At 46.7% G+C, this 23,050-nt stretch overlaps 1 protein-coding gene across 3 annotated transcripts in view; it reads left to right on the plus strand.

The window, feature by feature from the left end:
• The window catches only part of LOC118214288 (glutaminase kidney isoform, mitochondrial-like), a 51,910-nt gene continuing 28,860 nt past the window's right edge, over positions 1 to 23,050 (plus strand). The window contains exons 1-6 of one of the 3 annotated variants that reach the window (XM_035394152.1): positions 1 to 459; positions 13,687 to 13,777; positions 16,311 to 16,432; positions 18,525 to 18,654; positions 19,910 to 19,989; positions 22,712 to 22,875. In XM_035394152.1, the coding sequence (XP_035250043.1) occupies positions 164 to 459; positions 13,687 to 13,777; positions 16,311 to 16,432; positions 18,525 to 18,654; positions 19,910 to 19,989; positions 22,712 to 22,875 (883 nt within the window). In that variant the 5' untranslated portion in view covers positions 1 to 163. Of the gene's footprint in view, positions 460 to 13,680; positions 13,778 to 16,310; positions 16,433 to 18,524; positions 18,655 to 19,909; positions 19,990 to 22,711; positions 22,876 to 23,050 lie in introns of all 3 variants that reach the window. The other 2 variants (XM_035394153.1, XM_035394151.1) reach the window with 2 other exon arrangements.

Raw genomic sequence — 23,050 nt, forward strand, 5'->3', positions numbered from 1 at the left:
CGCCTAGACTCCTTCATCAGCGAGGGAGCCTTTACAGTATTAGTCATAACACGCATTTCACAGAGCGTGCAGGATCTTACATTTTGACTACCTAAGAAGCACTATTTTCCCGTCTTATTTATTTAGACGAAAATTTCCCATCTATTAGCTCGACAGGATTGAGATGTTACAGTTTAGGTTGTCGATAGTTCTGAAGGAGTTGTTTCAATCCAACCTCAAGCGTCCTTTGACAGGTATTGTAAGGAACAAAGCGTCACCAGCAACCATCTGCTTTAGCACCGCCTGCCCCAATGTCACAGCGCTGCCAAGACTGAACCCCCTCGCCGGTGGGTCCCGACCTGTGTGGCGTTCCTCATATGGGATCCGATCATTTTGCACGGAGAGCGAAGGTGCTGTAGCAGCATCCGAGGCGGCCAAGGATGGTGGAACCGGTAACGTTAAAGAGGCGGAAGCTGAAAAGTAAGTAGATAATGTTGACAAATGCATGCTCGTAGTTAAAAATTTAATAAAACGAGGTGAGCCAACTAAGCAAACGTTGGTTATCCTGCCTGCAATACAATCACACCTGTCAGATTTGACTGAGATCAGCGGAGTAGTTAGCATGCTAGCTAAGGATTGAATGAAAGCTTTATCCGGCCTGCTAGCCTTACAGCTATTTAAACACGCCACAAGAGATTAACTTGATACCCTGCTATATTGTCGACATACACGCAACTAAACAGAACCAACCAGCTGGCATGCAAGTCGTTTGTTTAGCGCTCAGGCTATCGGTACGTTTGAATTTTCATTAACGTTAGCTTGCTCACTACTTTAGTTAAGTTGTACGTCGCGGGGGGGCAAAGTTGGGTGGTTCAGGAGAAATGGGTTCAGCAGGGCTGTCTCACGCTAACGTTATCCAAACACATCTCACGCCAAATAAAAAGATTGCAACTAAAAACAAAGCCGCCCCCTCAGGCTGTTGATTTGTTTGACAGCGCCGTCTTCTCCCTGGTTCGCAATCTCATTCCCCCATCAATCCCCCACCCTCTTCCCCGTTTGCAGTATCAATTGCCCCCGCCCGTGAACGCAACATATCTCACTCCAGCCGTCTGACCAAAGTTGGCAAAATTGGGTGTAAGTTGGAATTCGAAAGTAAATGTTTCAGAGCCAATGTGGAATGTAAAAAAAAAAAGTCTCCATTTTGTATTTCATAATCAGGCACTAGGTTGCTGGAATAACACTTTTTGGAAAAACTGGCTGCTAAAACTTTTGTTACCTTTCAAAATGTTTGCATTAATGTCAGTTGATGTTCTTCAACAAGTTTAAAAGGCACTTGCAGTAGTTTGATGGAGCAGTCAGTCGTTGTGGTTTTGAGATGTACTGAAAAATTAAGTTAGCCATTGGGATATTAATGTTGGTTTGTAGCGAACCATCATTTGTTAGATATATCTCGGCTACCTCTCAATGTCTCAGCGTGTTGTACTGAATTCGCTGGTTTTGATTACCCTGTAACGAAAATTACATCATCACTGCATGCTTAGTGCTGTGACCCTGGGGTAACTCAGCAGGGTTTGTGCACTTTGGTGTAGTATCAAAAGCGTTAAAGCAGTTGCAAAAGCAGTTATTGAACACCCAATCTATGAACTGTTTTTATTGCCGTGGGGTTTTTTGTAATGGAGTGAAGAACGGAAGCGGCACAGAGTGTTCTTGACCCGCATGAGCAAAAGTGCTGTAAATAAGTTAATCAGTAATCTTAATTTTTGTGAAGCAAACATCACTGGGTGCCTGCGCGTAACTGTTTTTCGACAGTTTATCTCTTTCTCTAAGGGGGTGTGTCAGGGGTGGTGTCTGAACATTGTTTTGGGAACAAGCAGGTTGAGGGGGTGTTTGTTGTGCAACAGTCCCTCTTACTAAACTGTACACTTTGATCACGTACTGAAGCTTGTGCGCAGTGCAGTACATCATTGTAACGCTCTTTCCTGTTGATGTCGGACTTGGGCTGATTTTTGGCCTTTTTATTATGCTTCCGTTTATAATCCCTTAGTCGCATTTTAAACATTTTCATTGTACGTGTTAGAAGTCTCTGCACAGCCTGTTCACGTGGGTGCTTGTGCGTGAGGGAGTATTACCAATGTAGGGAATCACAGAACCAGCAAGAGGCAGAGAGGAGCATGCTGGGATTGAACTGGTGGCTTGCAGAGGGAGATCGGAGGCAGATGGGTCGGAAGCATCGCTGTCCCTCCATAGCCATAACAACCAGCAGAGACAGCTGCACGCGCTCCCGTAAGCAGGTGTTTGGTCCAGTGCAGTGGATTGTGATAAATGTACCCCCGTTCTAAACAGGCTATTTCCAGCATACGCGCTCCAGTGTGTTTGCGCACGTTGTTAGCACCAGGAGTGCATCATCGCTCTGCATTGATTTAAGTGAATGTCCACATCCCAGAGGATAGCACGCAGGAATAGATGAGAGAGAAGGCGGCACAGAATGGGGGCGTGGTACGGACGTGTTTATTAATCGGGGAGGCGGAGCCCTCCGAAGGGTCAAGGTGTGATGACTTCCTGTGCTTCACAGATGCATACTGTATGCCATTTAGGACGCTCTTCCTTCCTTGGCTTGCTCATCAGTTTCATTAACGCATCTGTGTTTTCTGTATTGTTTTGTTTTCGTCGCTGTACGATACTATATATATATATATATATTAATCCAGTTTACTCCAGCCTGTTGATTCACTGGTAGTCGTCTCAGTTTTAGCTCACTGTGTCGCTCTGTGGGAAAAAAGACATAGCGGTTTCTAAAGCTGCCGTGATTGCAAGGGTTTGATTCCCGAGAAAAAGTCGGGAAATTCTTTCAGATGCTTGTAAAAGCTCCTGCAGCATGGGCTCTATCAATTACGCGCTCAACAGGGCCTAACCACCAGAGTAGAGAGAGGCTATTTGTACAGGGACAGTGTACTGCCGCCGCGCGTTTATGACCTCTATTGAGGGGGGAAGAATCGTGTATTTATCTTGACTTAGGTTGGCTACACGCTGGGCTGAAAAGACTGTTAAACTTGGTATTTTGCATTTTAGTATTTGAATGGGAAAAATATTGAATATTGCAGATGAGGTGGGAGTAAGGAACCAGATATATTTAGAGAGAGACTCTTTAGGGTCGTTGGAGCTCTGTACGGAGTCTGTGTTTTTGGCGCATTTTGTAATCCGCAGACTGGCATCTGGGAGAGGAACGTCTGTGGACCTCCTGCAGCGTGGGATGTTTTTCTCCCGTGAGTTCAGTGGGGTCTGGCCACAGACGCGTTAATGGGCGACTTCCTGACAGCGCTTCAGCACACAGTCAACCCTGCTCTGTGTGTTAATGAGCATCTGGAACTGGAGGCTCTGCCTGCGTGTCTCGATTTGATGGGCCGCTAAACGCCGTGACGTTGCCCGTGATTGTATTCGACCCGTTCCTGTCATTAATCTCGTCCGGTAAATCGGTTAGCAGTTAGCTGCCGCTCGCGCCATTCACAGTACCTGCTACAGACGAGTATTGGGACTTTAATGCCAAGCACACAGGGTTGAGGTCATTTAGCCAAGGTCACTCAACCGTGTGCATGAATGTCAATGAGCAGCATTGCGCCTGACTTTCACCTCTGGGACTGACACTTCCTGCATGCTCCCAGATATTGAGGTAATGGCCTCATCTTGGATAAAGTGAACATCTTTCCACACAGCTTGTGCAACGCGACTTGAAGCTTTATCGTTCATATGTACCGTTGCATTGTCGTTCCCATATCAACATAGTTTTGATTACCTACAGAAAAGCAAATATGCGACTGCTGTCTCTGATTTGATAGCCAGCTTTTATCTGCTCTGTTGTGTTTGCCCTCTTGTCAGGAAGATTGATTAAAGATATCGCGTAGGTGCTAGTGCCAGGGAATTGGGAATGGAGGCTTTTTATTGTGCACAAAATAGTACATGTGTTTTTGGGCATATATTAGCCTAATGTTAATGACAAAAAAGTGGTGATATTTTAGCGGATAGTTTTTTAAACTTTTTTATTTTTCAAACAAACAAAAAAACTTCTTTGCAAAATTACTTAATTTGCCTATTTCTTTTCCCCCACCTCTAACTAGCTTTTTAATTTATAAAGTTTGTCCATATTTTTCACTTAGGCCTAAATTTTATCTACCTTCTTCCAATAATATAATGAGTTGAAATTAAATAACATGCTTTGGATGTTATTCCAGTCTGACGTAGTTTCTGCCATAACCTAAATACAAAATGAAATATTTTCTCGGCAGCACTGGATAATATTAGTTTTTAATGAACTTCAGCTCAGCAGTCAGAAATGGTTTTCGCTATGTTGTGATCCCTAGTGTCATTACGTTTACATTACAGTCATTTCGCAGATGCTCTTATCCAGCGCGACATACAATGCATCCGTTTATACAGCTGGATATATACTGAAGCAATGCAGATTAAGTACCTTGCTCAAGGGTACAACAGCAGTGTCCCACCCAGGAATCGAACCTATGACCTTTCGGTTGCAAGCCCGGTTCCTTACCCTCTATGCTACACTGCCGTGTCAGCGTGATGAAGCTGATGGTGGGGAGATGCATTGGCAGACCCATCCGGCTCCCTTGAGAAATATCCATAACGTGACTGAGCATGTCGGGCTGCAGCAGTGGGAGAGACGGGGCTGTCGGCGTATGTGGCTGTGATATGTGGATCTGCTGTGCGTGCCGTCAGTTATGCTTTCTGCATCGCGCAGATGTGTGTCTGTCAGCGTGGAGCCGCCCTTACTGCTTACTCTGAAGGTCGAATTTCTCCAGTCGTGCTTCCTCCTGAGCTCAGATTTAGCCGGGCGCCATGTGTTGGCTTACATTTGCTGGTCGGGTGATGCGGTTCCCTTTTTGAAACGCCTGGTACTGTTTTAAAATTCTTAAATTTCTCTTGAAATTCTACTCGCGGTTCTTTTGGTGGTGCCTCAGTTTTTTAGAAATGAGGTTCCTAATTCCAGTGAAGACGGAAAGAGAGAGAATGACTGCAGTAGAGGGAGGAGTGGGGTGAAACAGATGCTCTGTTCTCAGGCATTCATTTCATTCAATCATTTTATTTAGTTGTTTTTAAAAAATCCGATAATCGAAAATAAGTCAAACAACCACATTGCAGTTCGGGGGGGGGGGGGGGGGGGGGGTCAGTGTAGTTTTGCCACAAATATAAAAACACGTCGCGGGATATAAATCATACATAAACCTCAGGGATCCAATAACATTATGATAGTACACACAAAGTGGATTAAAAAATGAGAAAAAAACACATTCCTTTAAATATATCCACAAATAAATAACACAGAACATATTATATTTATTTCAGAACATACTAGATGAATAGAAAAGTCAGTAAATTAATAATTAAAAATAATACTTATGATATATTCCATGCGCACAGGAGGACACATCTGTGGCATTTTACCTGAGTGTTTAATCCTGGTGTTGTGCTGTGTGCTAATCCTGGTGCCGTGTAGTGCATTCTGTTGCCATGTAAAGTATTAGCGCGGCATGCCGGCATCCCTTCGGGTGCGGAAAAGTACTGGGCCAACCTCATGATCCGCAAGGTCATGCGCCAGCTCGTGCCAGCTAACAGGAGTTCGGTTGCATTTTTTTTTTTATCTGTCCCAGAGTATCTTTCATGTTTTTAATCTTTTCTCATTTTTATTTTTTGTAAAAAACGGTTTTCTTGAATTCTGCCTTTTAGAGCTTTTGTAGCTTTTGGTTGGTTGGTTTGCTGTCTTTCTCTCGCTAGACGAGGCAGATGGCGCTGCGTTCGTTAAAGCAGCACAATTCTCGCCCCGGCTCTCTGGACAGCACGCGCTCCCTTGGGTTGTTTAATGAACCGCGGAGTGGCAACTGTTCTTCCGGCAAAACCAGGGCTCAGAGCTAACATTTCTTTCCAAGGATCACATGTCCTTCTAAGCTGAAAATTTTAGGAGCACACTAATGCATCCCAATTAGTAGATGTGCTCCCAAATTATTTTTCCAGTTAGCTCCCCAGAAAGTGTTCCCTTGGCACTATTAGTGCTGGAGTGTGAAGACTGGGACTTGTTATTATTGTTAAAAAAAGCTCTACCCGTTAGAGAGGTTTGCTGTTAAGGTAGTTATAGGGCTGTGCATTTTTTCTCTCATATTTATTTTTCTGACATTCATTATTTGTCAAATGTCAGGTGATACGGTGATTATGTTGATAACTGTCCAAGGAACACAGTGTTTTGCTCTTTGTAATACACAAATGTAATAAAATAATGAAAACAGAATTATTAGTGAAGAGCCAGTTCCCAGAAGCTTCGATGGCCTGTGTTTTGCAGAGCTATGCAAGATGCATATTTATTTTTCTGACATTCATTATTTGTCAAATGTCAGGTGATACGGTGATTATGTTGATAACTTTCCAAGGAACACAGTGTTTTGCTCTTTGTAATACACAAATGTAATAAAATAATGAAAACAGAATTATTAGTGAAGAGCCAGTTCCCAGAAGCTTCGATGGCCTGTGTTTTGCAGAGCTATGCAAGATGGAAATCACGCAGTCATAAAAGCTTCGTCACAGCAAAGACCTCCAGTCTCTCAGCAGCTGATTCGCGGTCCGCGACGCGCAGTTTTTAGCCCGACAGGCCTGCGGCTGTCAGCACTGCAGCTCCGTGGCTACCGCTGTGCTCCAGCGTAGGCTACGGTGGGAGGACGGAGCCAACCAATAAACAAACTAACGTCAATCACAGTCTCGGAGGAATTGCGGAGGCAGAGATTGGATATGGAGCCAGATCTTTAAGTATTAGAGTGAGCGAACAGAGAAGCAGCCAGCTCCACCTCACGCCATTGCGATTAGCTGCCCATTCATAGCGGCTGCAGCTTTGTTGCGCAGGCTAGCTGCCGTTGACGTTTGAAGAATAGTGAACCTGAAACCGCGAGCCCCGGAGGATCCGGCTGGAGCACGATCATACTCTGGGGAGGCGCACGCGTGTGTGTATTATGTGGCGTAGGCGGCAGCGGGAGCGTGCCTGCTGTTCGGACAGCACAGGGCCTGAGGAACACCCTGCCTTGTACTCTGGCTAAGTCAAGCACATTACACAACCATTAAGGAGGATTAAAGGGACTCTTTTACACTCTGTCTCCTCTCCCGCTAACTGTTCGGAGAGAAAATGCCCGTCAGATGAGCGGAAGCCGAGCCTGGCGTTTTGCCACGACGGCACTAATCTAAATGAATGAATGAATGTCAGTCCTCGGACAAAATGGGTTATTCTGTGTAGTTGGTTTGCCCGCGACTCGCTCCCCGCCCAAGCCATAAAACGAATCCTTTTGGGTCAGACACATACGCACATATTGCGTCACGCTCCTGTCTTTGCGTCAGAAAATTACAGTTAATTATGAGCTCTCTTTCTTTGATATTAGGAGTCCTGCGGTGTTCTTCAGCGACTTCTTGGGGTCAGATTCATTGTGAAGATTCAAGCAGACGTAGGTTCCGCTCGCTCCAGGTGTTTTTTTCTTTTGGGGGGGGGGGGGGGGGGGGGAACTGTGCCGCTCACCAGATTGCTGCGACTGCAGTTCTAAATTGAGAACATTGTCCTCGCGGAACCTTCTGGAAAAGCAAACACTGAACCAGCCCTCGGCCCAGCAGATGCTCACAACCTTTGCCTTAAGTCAGCCGGCAGTGGCCGCTTCTGCCAGACACGGCTAATCTAAGCATCGGCGTTATTGACCTCAGCATCTGTCGCCAAAGCGCTGTCGCTGCCATTGGAGGATCCGTCATGAGCGTAATTCGAATCATTCGCGTTATAACTTGTTTGTGTTGTAATTTATGTGCCATACACCCGGGTTCAGTTCCCGGTCTCATTCAAATACATGACCAAATTTTACTTCTGGGAGAATAACAATTCTAATTATCCAAACGATCTAATTTAAATAAAGAGATCAGTAAGTAACAAAGAGGAATGCAAATATTATTTAAATATTAACAATGTTATTGTTCCATTTTGAACAAGACTGGGTAATATTGTATTACAATAACACAGATCAACTTCACAAAAGAATTATTGTAATGCTGTGGTAGCTTTTATTTAGGCTACTTAATCGAATGCCATTTGCTTGCTGGGCATCATGAAAATATATTTCTATTATTTATTGAATATTATAATAGTTATTATCGTGAGGCAGTTTCTATATTGTTTTTAAAGGAGAAATTACATCTTCAACCAGACTGAAAATCAGTCAGGGAAAATGAAGATGGATTGATTGCATTGATATTCATGAAGATGTGGATGTCCTGTCTCAATCTGTATTTGTTCTGTTTAAAAGGAATACAATTTGCTGCATGTAATGGTCAGTGGATATACAGCAAAATACAGTAATTGTAAATCCACTGAAGAATGGCATGACTGTATAGCATGCTGTTACTGTTGTACAAGGATGTTTTGCCCTTCATAATATGACGTGTGAACCGCCAGAGTACAGGAAAGTGCGTAAGAGCTGCCTTCTCGGAATGTTCTGGCAATTTCACTTTCATGGCAATTTGGAGATTGGAGAAGACTGACTGGATGTGCTGAAATGGTGTGAATGTAACATGGATGCTGGGAGGAGGTCTGGAGATTGCATTAAAGGCATTCAGCTCCTACAGCCAGCTTTCCTAGTCTGGTTTTGCCCTCTGCAAATCCGCAATTCAGTGTGTACTTTTTTTTTTTTCTCCAAAGTGCGTTCTAGCCATTGGCCAGTAAATGCATACCCTGGGAGATTGTGAGGTAAACCAGTTCATTGTGGGCGTCCCCAGTAACATATCCGTTCAGCTGAAAGGTTTGGAGTGGCTCTCTCTCTCTCTCTCGCTCTCTATGTCTCTGTCTCTCTGCCTCTGTCTTAAAGAACAGACTGATTGGGGACCAGCGTGCAGACTCTGAAACATTGTTCTTCAAGCCCAGCCTGTGGCCAATAAAGCCAATTCAGTGTAAACACCCAATTAAGCATTAACTCTGAGGCCCCTGGGTCCGCTCCTCCTATGCCTATTAAAGTCACTTCCCTCATTGACCGCTCACTGCAGCATGTCCCTCTCAGCGTGCGTCGGACAGGGGAGGTTTGGCTGCTCTTTTATTTCTACAGCAAGCAGAATCAATCCACTCTGGGAAAATAAAATCACTGAGTGCACGTACATGCCCAAGTCCGGTCCATATCTCTCCTTTAATTTCACTTACAAATAAAATATTTTTTTCCCCACAGTATCCCAGTCTGATGAAAGGTCTCCATAATGATCTTTTAGGTAATGAAGTCCAGCTGAGTAATCCTGCTGTGTTCTGATTTGTGGTCGCCGTGGTTACTGGAGCCGTGAGCTCTGTGAAGTAACCGAAGGAGAAGAACAGAGGTGCGGCGCTAGTCCTGAGTGGTGAAGATGGCAAGCGCGGGCGCTCACAGGAAGTGACCTAGCCACCGCGCAGCCTGGTGCTGTGGATGCAGGTTTATTCCGGGCGCTTAACTGGAGAGCTGGCAGCGGCGGCCATCGCATGCTGCTTCTCCGCACGTTTGCGTCCGCGTGAGGCCTCGCCGCTGTGGGGGAGGAGCACGCTGGTGGGCAAAGCCTTCTGGGAAATGTATGCATTGTATGTAAATGAGTCCTGAGCACACAGGAGCACATGTGGAGGATGTTCACCTCAGGGCTCGAAAGGAACTCCCCCTCCCCATCCCCCACCCTCGGCATCATGGGAAATGTAGGCCTAGGTTCTCTCCATCAGTGATGAATGACTTGTTTGTGGAGTTGGAGTAGAAAAACCACAGAACTGTGTAAGAGCAGCTTCTTTGCCTCGCCTACATTCTGAACTGGGGCTGAGTCTCAGTGCCACTTTCGCCCCACGCCACTGAAGGCTCTGACGACGCTACGCCTAATTAACGTAGGCCTAGTGCCAATACGGCAGCGGGCCTCGCCCAGCGAAGGTTCATTTATAGCACAGAGACGGTTAATTCACTGCCGTATTGGCACCGGGCCTGTGTTAATTAGGCTTAGTGTTGTCAGAGTCGTTTGTTTGGGGTTGGGGGGGGGGCGGGGGGGGGGGGGGGGGGCCTGCCCTAGTTTAGAATGTAGGCGAGACGAGATGCATCCTTTTTCTCGCTAGAATGCATTGTAGCTCAGTGGCATTCTGAGGGCGGTTGTCGCTGGCTGGAGTTCTGCAGTCCTTCTGTCTGCGTGCCTCTTGAATGAGTCTCTTTGTGATCCTGTTCATCTCGAATGGCCCGCATTCTGCTGGCTGCTGGGAAACGCACGCTCTCGAGTCCGATGAGTCATTTATGGACCGCGTGCCGTCGGTTGACATTGTCTGCTCGCGTTGGGGCGCGACGCTGTTTTTATCATCAGAGTTCTCAGCGAGCGAATGAGAGGCCTGTTAGCCTCTCCCGGTGAAAAGCCTGTCGGGTTTCGGAGGGGAACGAGACGGGCCTGTGCGCGCTCCGCTGACCGCGGCTAGCCCCCGTCTGGACCTCGGCGCGGCGTGTTTGTTTTTTAAACCCCGCCGAGGGCGCGAGGTTAGGAACACGCTCACAGCGCTGTACGAGGTTGGAAACACACAGCTGACGGAGGCGCGACCGAGCCGCGCGGAACGCAGCACAGCGGGGCGGGGCGTGGCGGCTGACCTCGCTGCGCTCCGAAACCCCGCCGGGCCCGGATGCGGCAGCTCTCCGGCTTCTCCGCGCGCGCGGGAGTCGTTTCCTCCGCAGCGCGGGTCAGTTGGCCGGGAGCCTGAATGCATAGAGCATCATTAGCTGTTAGCTTGCTAATGGCTAGTTAGCAGCAAAGCACTGTGTGCGGGATGCAGGTGAGCTCTTTACAGGCCTCATGCAGGTGGGGCAGGGTCATGTGACCATGGCTCTCGCTAACTAGCGCGTCATCCATTTTAGCTAGTACAGAGTTGACAGTGCAGTGTTGCCTATTTTGATGTATTGCAGAGTGTACAGCTAAAGAAGGCTTTATCTTTCTAATGTTCAATTGAAACTCATTTAAATGTGTATTTAAGTTAATTTACACTTTATTGACAGCAAGAAGTCATTTGTCCTCTGCGTTTATCCAGTCCTAGCTAATTAGGAGCAGTGGGCAGCCACAGTGCAGCATCCGGGGACCAACTCCAGTCCTGAGGCCTGTGCCTTGGTCAAGGGCAATGACAGGAGTCTATGTAACCTGATATGCATGTCCTTTGGTGTACCCAGAAGAAACCCATGCAGACTCGAACCTGGAACCTCCTTGTTTTGCGAGGCAACAGCGCTAACCACTGACCCGCCGTGGCGTATATTTAATCTCATATTATTTGATTGTCTCAATAAAAAAAAAGCATGTACCCTTGTAAAACGGTGATGTGGTATTTTGTTAAAATAAAGCAAACTTTCCTTCATTCTCCTAGTTCAAAAACAAATACAATCAACCCAAAAATCCCACTGAGAGTTTACTGTGTTACCTTTGCTGTCTGTGCAGGTGTCGTTTTATTATTTTCTCGGTTTCTCTTTTGATAGGCCTATATCGCATGTAAATCAAAGGCAAAAATCTCTATTTGCATAACTACCACATGCATTTAAATTCTGCCTCCTGCACAAGTAAAGGTCACTTATGCAGAACTGTCCTGGAGCCCTGATTGGGAGTGAGGGGAATGGTGCCAGACTGGTGTGCAGTCAGGATGCCGGCTCCACTGTGTCTCCCTGTGTGTCCTTGTTTGTGAATGAAACCGTAATTACGTACTTCTATTTTACTGCATAACATCTGTGCTAAAGGCTAGTATTGTATATTAATAGGCTATACCTTGCCCATGATTATTTTTTATATTTAAAGGTAAATTCAATGCAAATTATGAAGCTGAATCACCTTTCTTTGCATCTTGATGTCACTCATTCCTTTATTTGTGTGTGTGTTTTTTTTCTCTCTTTCATCACCCTGCGTACTCTGCGTTTATTTGTGTAAGTATATTTCCGTTGTGTGTGACTGTGGCAGAGCGCAAGGCTTCGACTGGCGATGCTGGCTCCTCCCTCTCCAAGCTCCTCCCCCTCCCCTTGTGCCCAACTCCTGACCAATGCAAGCTCTGCAGAAGTGATACCAGAGATTGGCCAAAACACTAGAATAGACTTTTAAAAGCCAGTGCCGGTGGTAATAACAAAGGTGATTGCTCACCTCAGCAGGGTTGTTATTAAATGGAAGAAAGTGGATAACATTGTGATTTCATTATTAACCAAGAAGGCGGGGTTTAAGAATAAAAGCCAGCTGAAAGCTGCTCAGCCAGCTGATTGGCCAGCTGAAGGCTGCTCAGCCAGCTGATTGGCCAGCTGAAAGCTGCTCGGCCAGCTGATTGGCCAGCTGAAAACTGCTCGGCCTATAGTATTACTTTGTCTGGATCCTGTGGTGCTGTATTGCTAGTGACTGGTAGAATGGTTATAATTGTTCTATTAGAATGGATTTTGTACTGGCAGAATGAGTACAATTATACTGGTGCTATATATATTTATTGCATTGGTAGAATGGGTCTAGTGATACTGGTAGATAGTACTGGTAAAATCAATGGGTGTAATAGTTCTGGTAGAATGGGTGTAATAGTTCTGGTAGAATGGGTCTTGTAGTACTGGTAGAATTGATGTAATTGTACACGTAAAGAGGATCATCTTGGGTGAAAAAAACCCAGTTTCACCAGCTGACTTGATTGTTCAGTTCCACTTATGATTTTGGAATGTTTTCAAATTTGAAAGGATTCATAGCCAAACGAGTTACTGACATCTCTGTGATCTACTGCTCCTTTATGAAATATTTGTTTAAAATATCCCAGTTTTATTTGATATAGTTGAGCTATGAGTTGCTGGCTTAAATCATGTACGTGTAGCCTGTATATTTTAGGGGTGCGCAGTTCCCTGTAAGTGAGTAATAAAATTTGTCAATCTCTGAGTCATCTCTGCGCTGGTCACATGGTAACCTGCTGTCCCAGAGTCACCTCTGTTTCTGAAGGTCCTCCGCTGTGTGTAAGATGGTGGAGGTCTAAGGGTCCGGTGCGTTCTCATGAATGCGCTGTAGAGCTCTCTGCACCTGCAGCGCTGCTGCCAGGGTCACAGTGGGCCTGTAACACACTAACTCCCCTCACACACCTGCACGCATTTCAGCCCAGCTTCATACTAATGTGTCAGTTCATTTGGCTTTAATCAGGACCCTGAGGTCTGGGGCCTGGGGTGTGGGGTCTGGGGCTTGGGGTGTGGGGCCTGGGGTGTGGGTTCTGGGGCTTGGGGTGTGGGTTCTGAGGTGTGGGGTCTGGGGTGTGGGTCCTGGGGCTTGGGGTGTGGGGTCTGGGGCTTGGGGCGTGGGGTCCGGGGAAGTTATTTATCCAGCCGGCCGGTTTCTCTGGCCTCACGGTGCCGCTGTTCTGGCAGTAAAGGGAACGTAGCTGATCCTGAGTGGAGGATCTTTTTCGACAGATCCGCCATCTTTCCAACACTGAAAAATGACACACATTATCTGTCACTGAATCATGTAATAAACAAAAATAAAGCTAATTAACCTTTAGCCTGAATGCGATAGCTTCCTGACTCGTATTCTGTGAGCAGGGTTGAAATGCATTGCAATGTCCAGTGGCCTCTTTATTGCTACATGCGATGCAGTGGAGCAGGTTTCTGTGCTGCAGTTGGCCGTGGCCTTCGACTCTGTTTCAAACCTCCTGTGTGTGATTTTTTTCCTCAGGAGAAGGAAGGCGGGGATCTTGCCCAGCTTGGAGGACCTGCTATTCTACACCATCGCCGAAGGACAGGAGAAAATCCCCGCCCACAAATTCACCACGGTGAGCACGCGGGCCGCAGCTCCGCCCCCCGGCGAACGCCTGCGTCCGTTAGCGCCTTGCGCCCGTCGCCCATCTCCGTCTCTGTCGGGAGGGCCGAGGGTTCACCGTGCCAACTAAACGGCTGATCTTACTGAGCCGTACACCCTGGCGTTGCCCAAACTGCAGCCGTTTTGTGAGTAGAGACGGTCCGCGCTCCCCGTTTCGCCCCATTCCGCTGGTCTGTGTGTCCGTCTTTTAGCAGGATCTCGCCAGGAGTTATGAATGGATTTACAGTACCAGTCAAAAGTATAAACCTGTCTATAAACACTTAATATTTCATTACATGATATCTGTACTTATATAAGTTAAACTATGCAGTTGTTCCCTGCACTTGGAACGGTACTTCTCTCTAGGGTTCTCAACACACTTCTGTCTGGTTGTGGTTATACACTTTGTTGTACGTCGTTCTGGATAAGAGCTTCTGCCAAATGCTTGCAATGTAATGTAATAAGCTGATAATCATAAGTGAATTGCATTCAAAAGTTTAATTTTTAAATGAAAATGGAAATCTTGTAAGCTCATTGGGAGGGGGGGGGTATTTTGTTATTTAAATATCTTGGTACATACTGGTGTTCATAATGATGTTATGAACATGGTGTTCTATCTTAACAGGTGCTCCAGGACCTGTAGAATTTTTCATATTTAAAAAAACAATAAAGCCCACCCGCCATATTTCAAAATGCATGGGATTTATTCCCACATCAGTTTCACCCTTCTACCCTCCATTGGAAACGTATGGTACTGCGTGTGGTGAAAATGTTGTAGGAATATACCCCATGCCTTGGTCATGACGCAAGGAAGAACGGGTTAACTTTTCACACCGGTCGCCCTCAGTGGGGTGTGGCAGTGCTTTAGGCTGCTCACAAAAAGGCGTATCATTTCCGAAGTTCGAATTTGAATTTACGGAACACTATAAAAATGTGCGTGCCTATTAGAAGGGGGGGTGCTGGAATACTCATTTCTGGCAACTGAACAAATATAGTGCTGATTGGCCACTTGGTGTTGCAATAACTGACTGAAATGCTTAAGAGTGGCTGGAATGTAAATAGGCATATCTCACGCTCAGACTCAGTCATAAAAATGTGTCTCCTGACCTGAAGGGCATGGCAGAAGTACTTTTGGTGAATAGCCAGCATGTGGAACTGGCATATCTTGCATGACTGCATGATTTTGACGGAGGTACTGAATGTGCTCTACTGAGTGCCAGCTTTTAATTATTATTGTATACTGCTGATGGGCTTTTTGTTTTCTCACTGAAAAAATATATGTATCAGGCATAACTGCATCATATCATCTGTAACTTCCCAGGGAAGCTAATTGTAGATGTTTTCAAAATGGCAGCTGCCTGTTCTCAGAAGCTGGTTTGTGTGAGGCTCCTGTGTTCAGCTGTTGACAGTGAGTGGAGCAGCGCACTGTAGATGTTCAGTAGAACCTAAGAGGCATGAACTTCAGAATTACAGGATGACCAGTCAGCCCAATGGGGTTTGGAACTGGGAGGAGCACGTGCTTCCACGGCCAATAGAAATCGAGCTTGATGAGCGGTACGCTGAAGTCATATTTTCCTTTGGCAAGAAAATACCGTCAAAATGCTGTAAAATTATACAGCTGGGGCTGTTTTACTGGAGTACATTTTTGGAAATTCAACAGTGTTTGGTCTCAGAAAAGTAGGCGAATGGTTCAGAAAGCTCATGTACTGTAGAAGTTAAAAAAAATGTGTGTTATTACATATTGATATCATAGCTAAGAAAGGAGATCCCAATTACTGGTGGTTCTTATTTATATTAAGGGTTGCAACATGAGAATAGCCTAGTTAACATTAGAAGACTAAGCAGATTCCAGTCAATGAAGGTTTAAAATTCTTAAAACTGGTGTATTTTGACATCACTTTCAAAGTTGTTGACCTTTCTAAAGACCTCATACTTTCTCCATACTTCAGGATTTCTGAGGTTCTGTCATAACTGCAGGTGATGTGTTTTCTCTCATTTTATTAGTACAATATGTGCCTGAGTTGCGTAAGGGTTACGTTCCTGGGACCACCAAGGCAATCCATTTATGCAAACTCTGAAACAATGTCTAACTAAAGATATTTTTGCACTGAAGAAATTACGAGCCTTACAAAAACGCACTGCAATATTTACGGAGGACAACAAACTCAGACGATATAGTCGATAATAGTTCCTTGATGAACACAATACAATACAGGAAATAAAACAATGCATGTACCTTATATCCTTATCTTATTTTGAACAAACTATTACAGTTTGTTGGGAATTGCTTTGAGCGCGCTCACTCACAAGCTTAGGTTGCCTCACTGATGCTTTCTTGCATTGATATATAATTTTCTCAGACACAGTTTATATGAGTCCAGGTTTATGGAAGTTGACATTTAGAGAAGCCGTGGACTGTAGTGGCTCGTGGCAAAGCGGCGTGGGATAGCGCCTCGATCGCGGCTCGGCTGTCGTACGTGAACCCTCCTCCTGCTGTGGTGTTCCAGGCCCTGAAAGCCACCGGACTGCGGACGGGGGACCCCCGGCTGAAGGAGTGCATGGACATGCTGAAGGTCACCCTCAAATCCACCTCCGACGGAGTGATGCTCGACCGACACCTCTTCAAAAAGTGAGTCAGTGGTTATTTAAATCAGTGAGTCAGCGGTTGCTTAAATCAGTGAGTCAGCAGTTACTTAAATCAGTGAGTCAGCAGTTACTTAAATCAGTGTCTTTTTCAGCAGTCAGTGATGGAGGAGGTTCCTGAGAAAAGGTCACGGTGTTTGATTAAATTTCGATTGTGATGTGATGGTTTCGATTGTGTGTTTATTTTTGTTGTGATGTTGATCTTGCCAGACTTCCAGTAATTCTGTATTGATGCTGGCTTTGCCCACCTCGTGTTAAAGCATCCTGGAATAATTTTGTCTGAAGGCCAGAAAAGCGTGTATTTGTGTGTTTGTGTGTAGTTCTGTACAGGTGGGTGTAACTTCTGCCAATTTTCAGGGAAAGGCTCTTGTTTTAGTGCAGTGGCATCTTTGGCTTGTTGTTCACTTTCCCCGTGTGACTGGTTTTCTAACGCAGCCCTCACCCCCGAGTGAGAACCGCGAAGCATCACACGGGAACCGTATGTGACGTGTGTACACACAACATGCACCAGCGTAAGCACACGCAAACATAAACACGCGTGCAAATTCAGGCACACACATTCACACAACGTGCACGTGCACATTTGCAGGTTTGCGCTCCATTAAGGGTTCTTGTTCGCGCCTTGTTTATCAGAAGTTGCCCAGGAAGTTGTCCTGTATTTCACTTTCAAACTCTCTCTTTGGGAAACTTTTTCTTCTTTCTGCGTCGCTGATCGAGCTGCGCTGTTGCCACCACGACGACGCCTGGCCGTCGACAGGTCCGGCGGGCTCCCTGTTTTGGAAAGACGGCGGGTCGGTGGAGTGGCCAGCCGAGGCGACAGTCTCGTTAGCGGCAGCGCGAGATCGATAGCGGCTGTCGGCTGGCGCGAATGAATAACTGTTACATGATGAGTATTGTGCCTTATCGGACCTGTGTTTTGTAGTTGTTTCAGTGACCTTCGGTATGCGCTTATTGTACGTCGCACTGATGCTAATAATTACTGCCAGCGTGACGAGCGGACGGCTGTCCCGTGTCATCGAGTCCGCGTGGCCGCTGGGACGTCGTACGGCTCCGTCGTCATCCTCCTAGCTCATCGCGTTTCCGTCCTCCGACACGCCGCCATTTTCCTCTGCTTGCCGCTGATGTTTTACGTGATGCGGGTGGTCGTGTGGAATTTGCTCTGATTGCCTGTGACTGGAGGTCAGAGCCCTGCTGAGTCCAGCGATGCTTTCTACTGCTGTCAGAGACCGGCCCTTTCACATCTGCAATACCGTATATGGACCGTTTGAAGTCCGTATGCGGTATTGCGTCTCAGTGTGGCTCGTTTGTAATTGGGCACGAGTCATTCGGACGCAGCACTGTAATAAATAGGTCCTCTGGACTTCATGTTAGTATGAATTGTGTGAATTCCACACACAGCAAGCAAAGGTAGCCTGGATGTTGTGGAATGGTGGAATGGTAGGTATGCAGTGGAGTTCCATTGCTTGAACGCGTTCACTCTGGAGGAATGAGTCTGGGAGATAAGTGTGTGTGTGTGACAGCCGTGTCAAAATAAAGGCCTAGTCTACCACTCGTCTGGTATTTCTTACTGTTTGCCTCCGAGGGCTGTGTAGTTTTACGGTCATATTTACTAAGGATTTCTGGGCTTTTACAGACGCCACATTGAAGGTGTGCACTGGAAAAACGAGAGGAATGCGGCATCCGTACAATTAGCGCATTTGGGTTAATGAGTATGTATTTTAGTTCTGACGTTGGACCACGACAATATGGAAAGAGAGAATGGAAATGTATGCATATGACCTGCTACAGCTTATTTGTCGTGACTGGTGGCCATTGGTGGCCTGAGGCTTGGTACCCAGGGAGGTCATGGAGAGGGCTTCAGATTTGGATATCAGGGACACTAGATAGTGTTGCAAACCATGTACATATAGTGTCCTTTTCGGGAGACTTTAAGCATTTTAAATCGCTCAACATTTATTAAAGAAATTGAAAAATTCTATTCGTCTCGTTAGCATCTATGAAAGCCCCTCAAATCCATAAGTAATATTACCTGTCGGCAGGTTTTCCTGGCGCACACTCACCTTCCCCTCCTCTCCCAGGTGTGTCCAGAGCAACATCGTGCTGCTGACCCAAGCGTTCCGCAAGAAGTTCGTCATCCCCGACTTCCAGACCTTCTGCTCCCACATCGACGAGCTGCACGACAGCGCCAAAAGGCTGTCCGGAGGGCAGGTGGGTGCACCCACAGGTCCTGTACAACAACCAGGTGGTCACCCCCTCGTTCCAGAGTTTAAGGAAATCCCAACACAGGTACTTTCAATCCCCCCGCTGATGTTAGATACGTAGTGGAGTTACGTTATCATACGATCGTAAGGCTCTTCACTTCTGAGCGTTTCACCTTCGGCGGAAGGAGAGACCGCGCTGTCGGTGATAAGACCCTGGAGCTGACCATCTGGATCATTTGTAGAATCTGTGGTGGAGACCCTCAGAGCAGGCTGTGTGGTCTCCTTGTTGTTTGATAGTTTCTTCTCTGGTAGGTCTTGTGCTGGGATAGAAATACATGAGTAAGACAGGCGTATCGTCACATAGAGACCATAGAGGAGCTCCACCAATCATGGAATACATTGTTAATGAAAGATGAATGAATAGAAGAAATATCTACCAATCACTGCTGGAGTTCTGTTTCTCCACCAATCACTGCTGGAGTTCTGTTTCTCCACCAATCACTGCTGGAGTTCTGTTTCTCCACCAATCACTGCTGGAGTTCTGTTTCTCATTACCAATGGACTGCACGATTGGCAGACCTCCTCTCCAGTTAAAAGGGCAGTTCCCCCCAAAATTAAATTAAAGTATGTTTCCACTTATCCAGAGTACTAACTATCCATCCTGATAGTTTCACTGAAATTTGATGGAGTTTTCTAGATATATGATGCAGCTCACCCTGTTACAACAGACCTGTATGGGTCTGTAGCTTTTGTGGCCTCGAAGCACCAAAAATTTATAATCGAAATGTGTCTTTCCAAATATAATGCCATGGTTACGTACGAACATCAACAGAGCTTAATTTGTGCACGGTTTCATCGAAAACAACTTTCTACAAAGTAGGGCACACCAGTATTCTGGGTCAAGGGTGTGGAAACAATGTTTTAAAACAATATTGACACTGCGCCCCAGAATGTTGGCGTGCTTGGTTGAGACTTTGTGCAGATATGCACAGTTGGTTTACTCCTCAGAAAGTAGCTCTCGATGAAGCTGTGCACAAATTGAGCTCTGTGGATGTTTGTGAGTCACCGTTGCATTGTATTTGGAAACACACCAAACGTCAGCGATCTGGATGGACACTGGGTAAGTGGATACCTTAATTTTATTTTTTGGGGGAACTGCCCCTTTAATAAAAAGTAGCAACAGGTCTGTCCTATCCTCCTTTTATCATGTAAATGCTACTTTGGCCATCAGCATTTACAATGCAAAATGGTGTCCCCCGTAGGTTGCAGACTACATCCCCCAGCTTGCCAAATTCAGCCCTGACCTGTGGGCGGTGTCTCTGTGCACGGTGGACGGACAGAGGTAAGCAGCAGCGCCCGCCTCGTTTCTAAGGCCGCTGGGACTAGCAGCAGCGCCCGACGGACCCGTGGTGTGTGTACGGGGTTAATCTTTAGCACGCCTTTGGCGCGCTATCGTAAAGATTAGCCGCTCTTCATTTTAAATCTAAGAGTCTTCTCCGGCCCTTGTTCTGGAACGAGCTTCCCACTGCAGTCAGAACAGCAGAAACCCCGCCCATATTGCCAAACCGAAGACTCACCTGTCTCTTCAGATTGCACCATCTCTCCCCCGACCCCCTTTAGCTTAACCTTTCCTTTTCTCTTCCTTTGAATTTCACTTTGCGCAATCTTATAGTTACGGCAGTGTAAAGATTGGTTATCTGTCTATTGGTGACAGTTGCGATACAAACGGTTGTTAGTTGGGTTGATATTACCCTTATTGATCATTATCAACATTGCAGCAGTAACCCGGGCATGCAGATTTTTCCTATACAATATCCGCAGAATCCGCCCCTTTCTCACCACCTACTCAACCCAGCTCCTGGTCCAAGCAATGGTTCTATCCCGCCTGGACTACTGCAACTCTCTTCTGGCTGGACTACCGGCATCTGCCACCAGACCCCTGCAGCTCATTCAGAATGCTGCGGCTCGTCTGGTCTTCAACCTCCCCAGACACTCCCACGTAACTCCCCTGCTCACTACCCTCCACTGGCTGCCTGTTATAGCTCGCATCAAATTCAAAACATTGGTTCTAGCATACCAGGCAGTCAAGGGATCAGCCCCAGCATACCTTCACAAGATATTCAAACCCTACATGCCAGCCAGATCCCTCCGTTCTGCTACCTCAGGACGCCTAGCACCTCCCCCTCTTCGCACCTGCACTTCCAGAACACGTCTCCTCTCTGTTCTGGCCCCACGATGGTGGAATGACCTCCCTGTGGAGGTCAGAACAGCTGAGACTGTGACCCATTTCAAACGACGACTGAAGACCCACCTCTTCAGGCTGCACCTCTCCCCATCCCTTCCCCCCTGTAAATGACTAAACTTAGGGTTGTAACTAGGCAGCTGTTTAATAGGTGACTTAGTTGATGCGCCAGTCTTAACGACTACTTGTATTTTTATTTATTTTTATTTTTCCATAGATTGCGTTGTTGCCGTTCTCGTTGTTAGTGTTAATCAGTTTAACCACCAGGGTCCAGGTTGAACTATGCGGTTGTTCCCTGTACTTGGACCGGTACTTCTCTCTAGGGGTTTCGTCATACTTGTTCCTGGTTATGGTTATACACTTTGTTGTACGTCGCTCTGGATAAGAGCGTCTGCCAAATGCCTGTAATGTAATGTAATGTATCTTATTGACAGGCGTCTGTGCCTTCTCTATGAAAATCACATTTTTGTATTCCTGAGATAGGAGTGCCTGTTAAGTGATTGTAATGGACTGTTCTTATGCAAAACGGTGACACAGTTAAACACGAAGCGTGTTTATGCTGCGGTGTTAATGCTGCGGAGGTAATCCTGAGATAACACTCCGCCTCATAAAAAAGGGGTAATCTGTGTGCCCTCGTTTTTAGGGTTTTACTCTGTAATAAATGCCTTCGGTTTACGAGGCTAGATTGTCCTGTTTCTAAATCAGGAGTGGAATTTTTTATGGGTTGAACGAATCTGGGAAAGCGTTTCCAAAGAGCCGCCTCAGTCCTATTTTGGTCCTTCCTTCGTCTAATCTGCTGGCTGGTTAATAATCTAGCCGCGTTTTGGAGGGAAATGTGCCGTTAATCCACGCAGGGACGCACCTGCCCCGAGGACCTTGGGAGAAATCCGCCCGGCGATAGCCACCGGGGCTGTTTGTATTCGCTCATGAGACTCCGCCCATCGATGAAGCCGTAATTAAACTGTGAAGCCTCCGTAAACGCCCGTCAGGCCTCGGCGATGACACACTTTTGTTAGTGTATAAAAACGTGCAGGTTTTATCGCCGCGCGTTTCGCGTTTCCGCGTTAAAGCTCGGACGCTCGGCGAAAGGCGGACGTTCACCTCGGCTCCCGCCGCACTCCCAACTCAAGGGCGACTTTGTACTTTGTCGCCATGACGATGCGCACGCGCCCAGACAGTATGGCTAAAAGGGGCTGTCCGTATCAGGGGCCACACTGACCTGCATTGGGAGACATGTTGCTAGCCGTGTCCTTAGCCTGGGAGCTCTCGGCAAGAGGGTGTTAGGTAGCCTAGAGGCTCCATGTGTTTGCCTCTCCCTCTCCTCCTGATTGGTCCCTTCTCCTTCCCCTCTGCCTGATTGGTCCCTTCTCCTCCCCCTCCCCCTCCACCTGATTGGTCCCTTCTCCTTCCCCTCTGCCTGATTGGTCCCTTCTCTTGCACCATATTCACTCATTAACAGCAGACTCCCATCACTCTTTGCTTCTTACACACACAAGTATGCTAACCTGCCTGGAACAAAAGATTTAACGCATCAGCTGTATTCATAAAGCACATTTCATCAATTTTTAATAACAAAACCCCAATAAGAACAATAGACAAGAGAGAAGGTAAATAGTGAAAAGAATAAAATCGGTGTATATCGGTGCATTATCATCATGTGTTGAGGGTAAATGTAGCGGTTGGTCTCAGACCGGCCTAACCTCGCCTCTGTGAAAACCGTTTTCCCGCCACTGGTTTTGCTAGCCAGCTGTTTTGTGTTCAAGGATATTACGGTTGGCGGGAATGACGGTGTGGCCCCTCTTCTTCCTCTTCATCCTCGCAGGCACACCGTTGGCGACACCAAAGTCCCGTTCTGCCTGCAGTCGTGCGTGAAGCCACTGAAGTACGCCATCGCCGTGCACGACCACGGCACCGACTATGTGCACAAGTTCATCGGGAAGGAGCCCAGCGGCCTGCGCTTCAACAAGCTCTTCCTGGACGAGGACGGTGAGGATCAATCCCCCAACGGCCACTTCCTCTGGGGATAAGTGGCACCAATCCAGACTCATGCGCACTTCCTGTGGGGATTAGTGCCACCAATCCCTACCGCTGCGCACCTCCTCTGGGGATTAGTGCCATCAATCCCCGACTCCAACGTGCTTCCTCTGGGGATTAGTGCCAT

Source organism: Anguilla anguilla, chromosome 15 (genome assembly GCF_013347855.1).
Source record: "Anguilla anguilla isolate fAngAng1 chromosome 15, fAngAng1.pri, whole genome shotgun sequence".
NCBI lineage: Eukaryota > Metazoa > Chordata > Actinopteri > Anguilliformes > Anguillidae > Anguilla > Anguilla anguilla.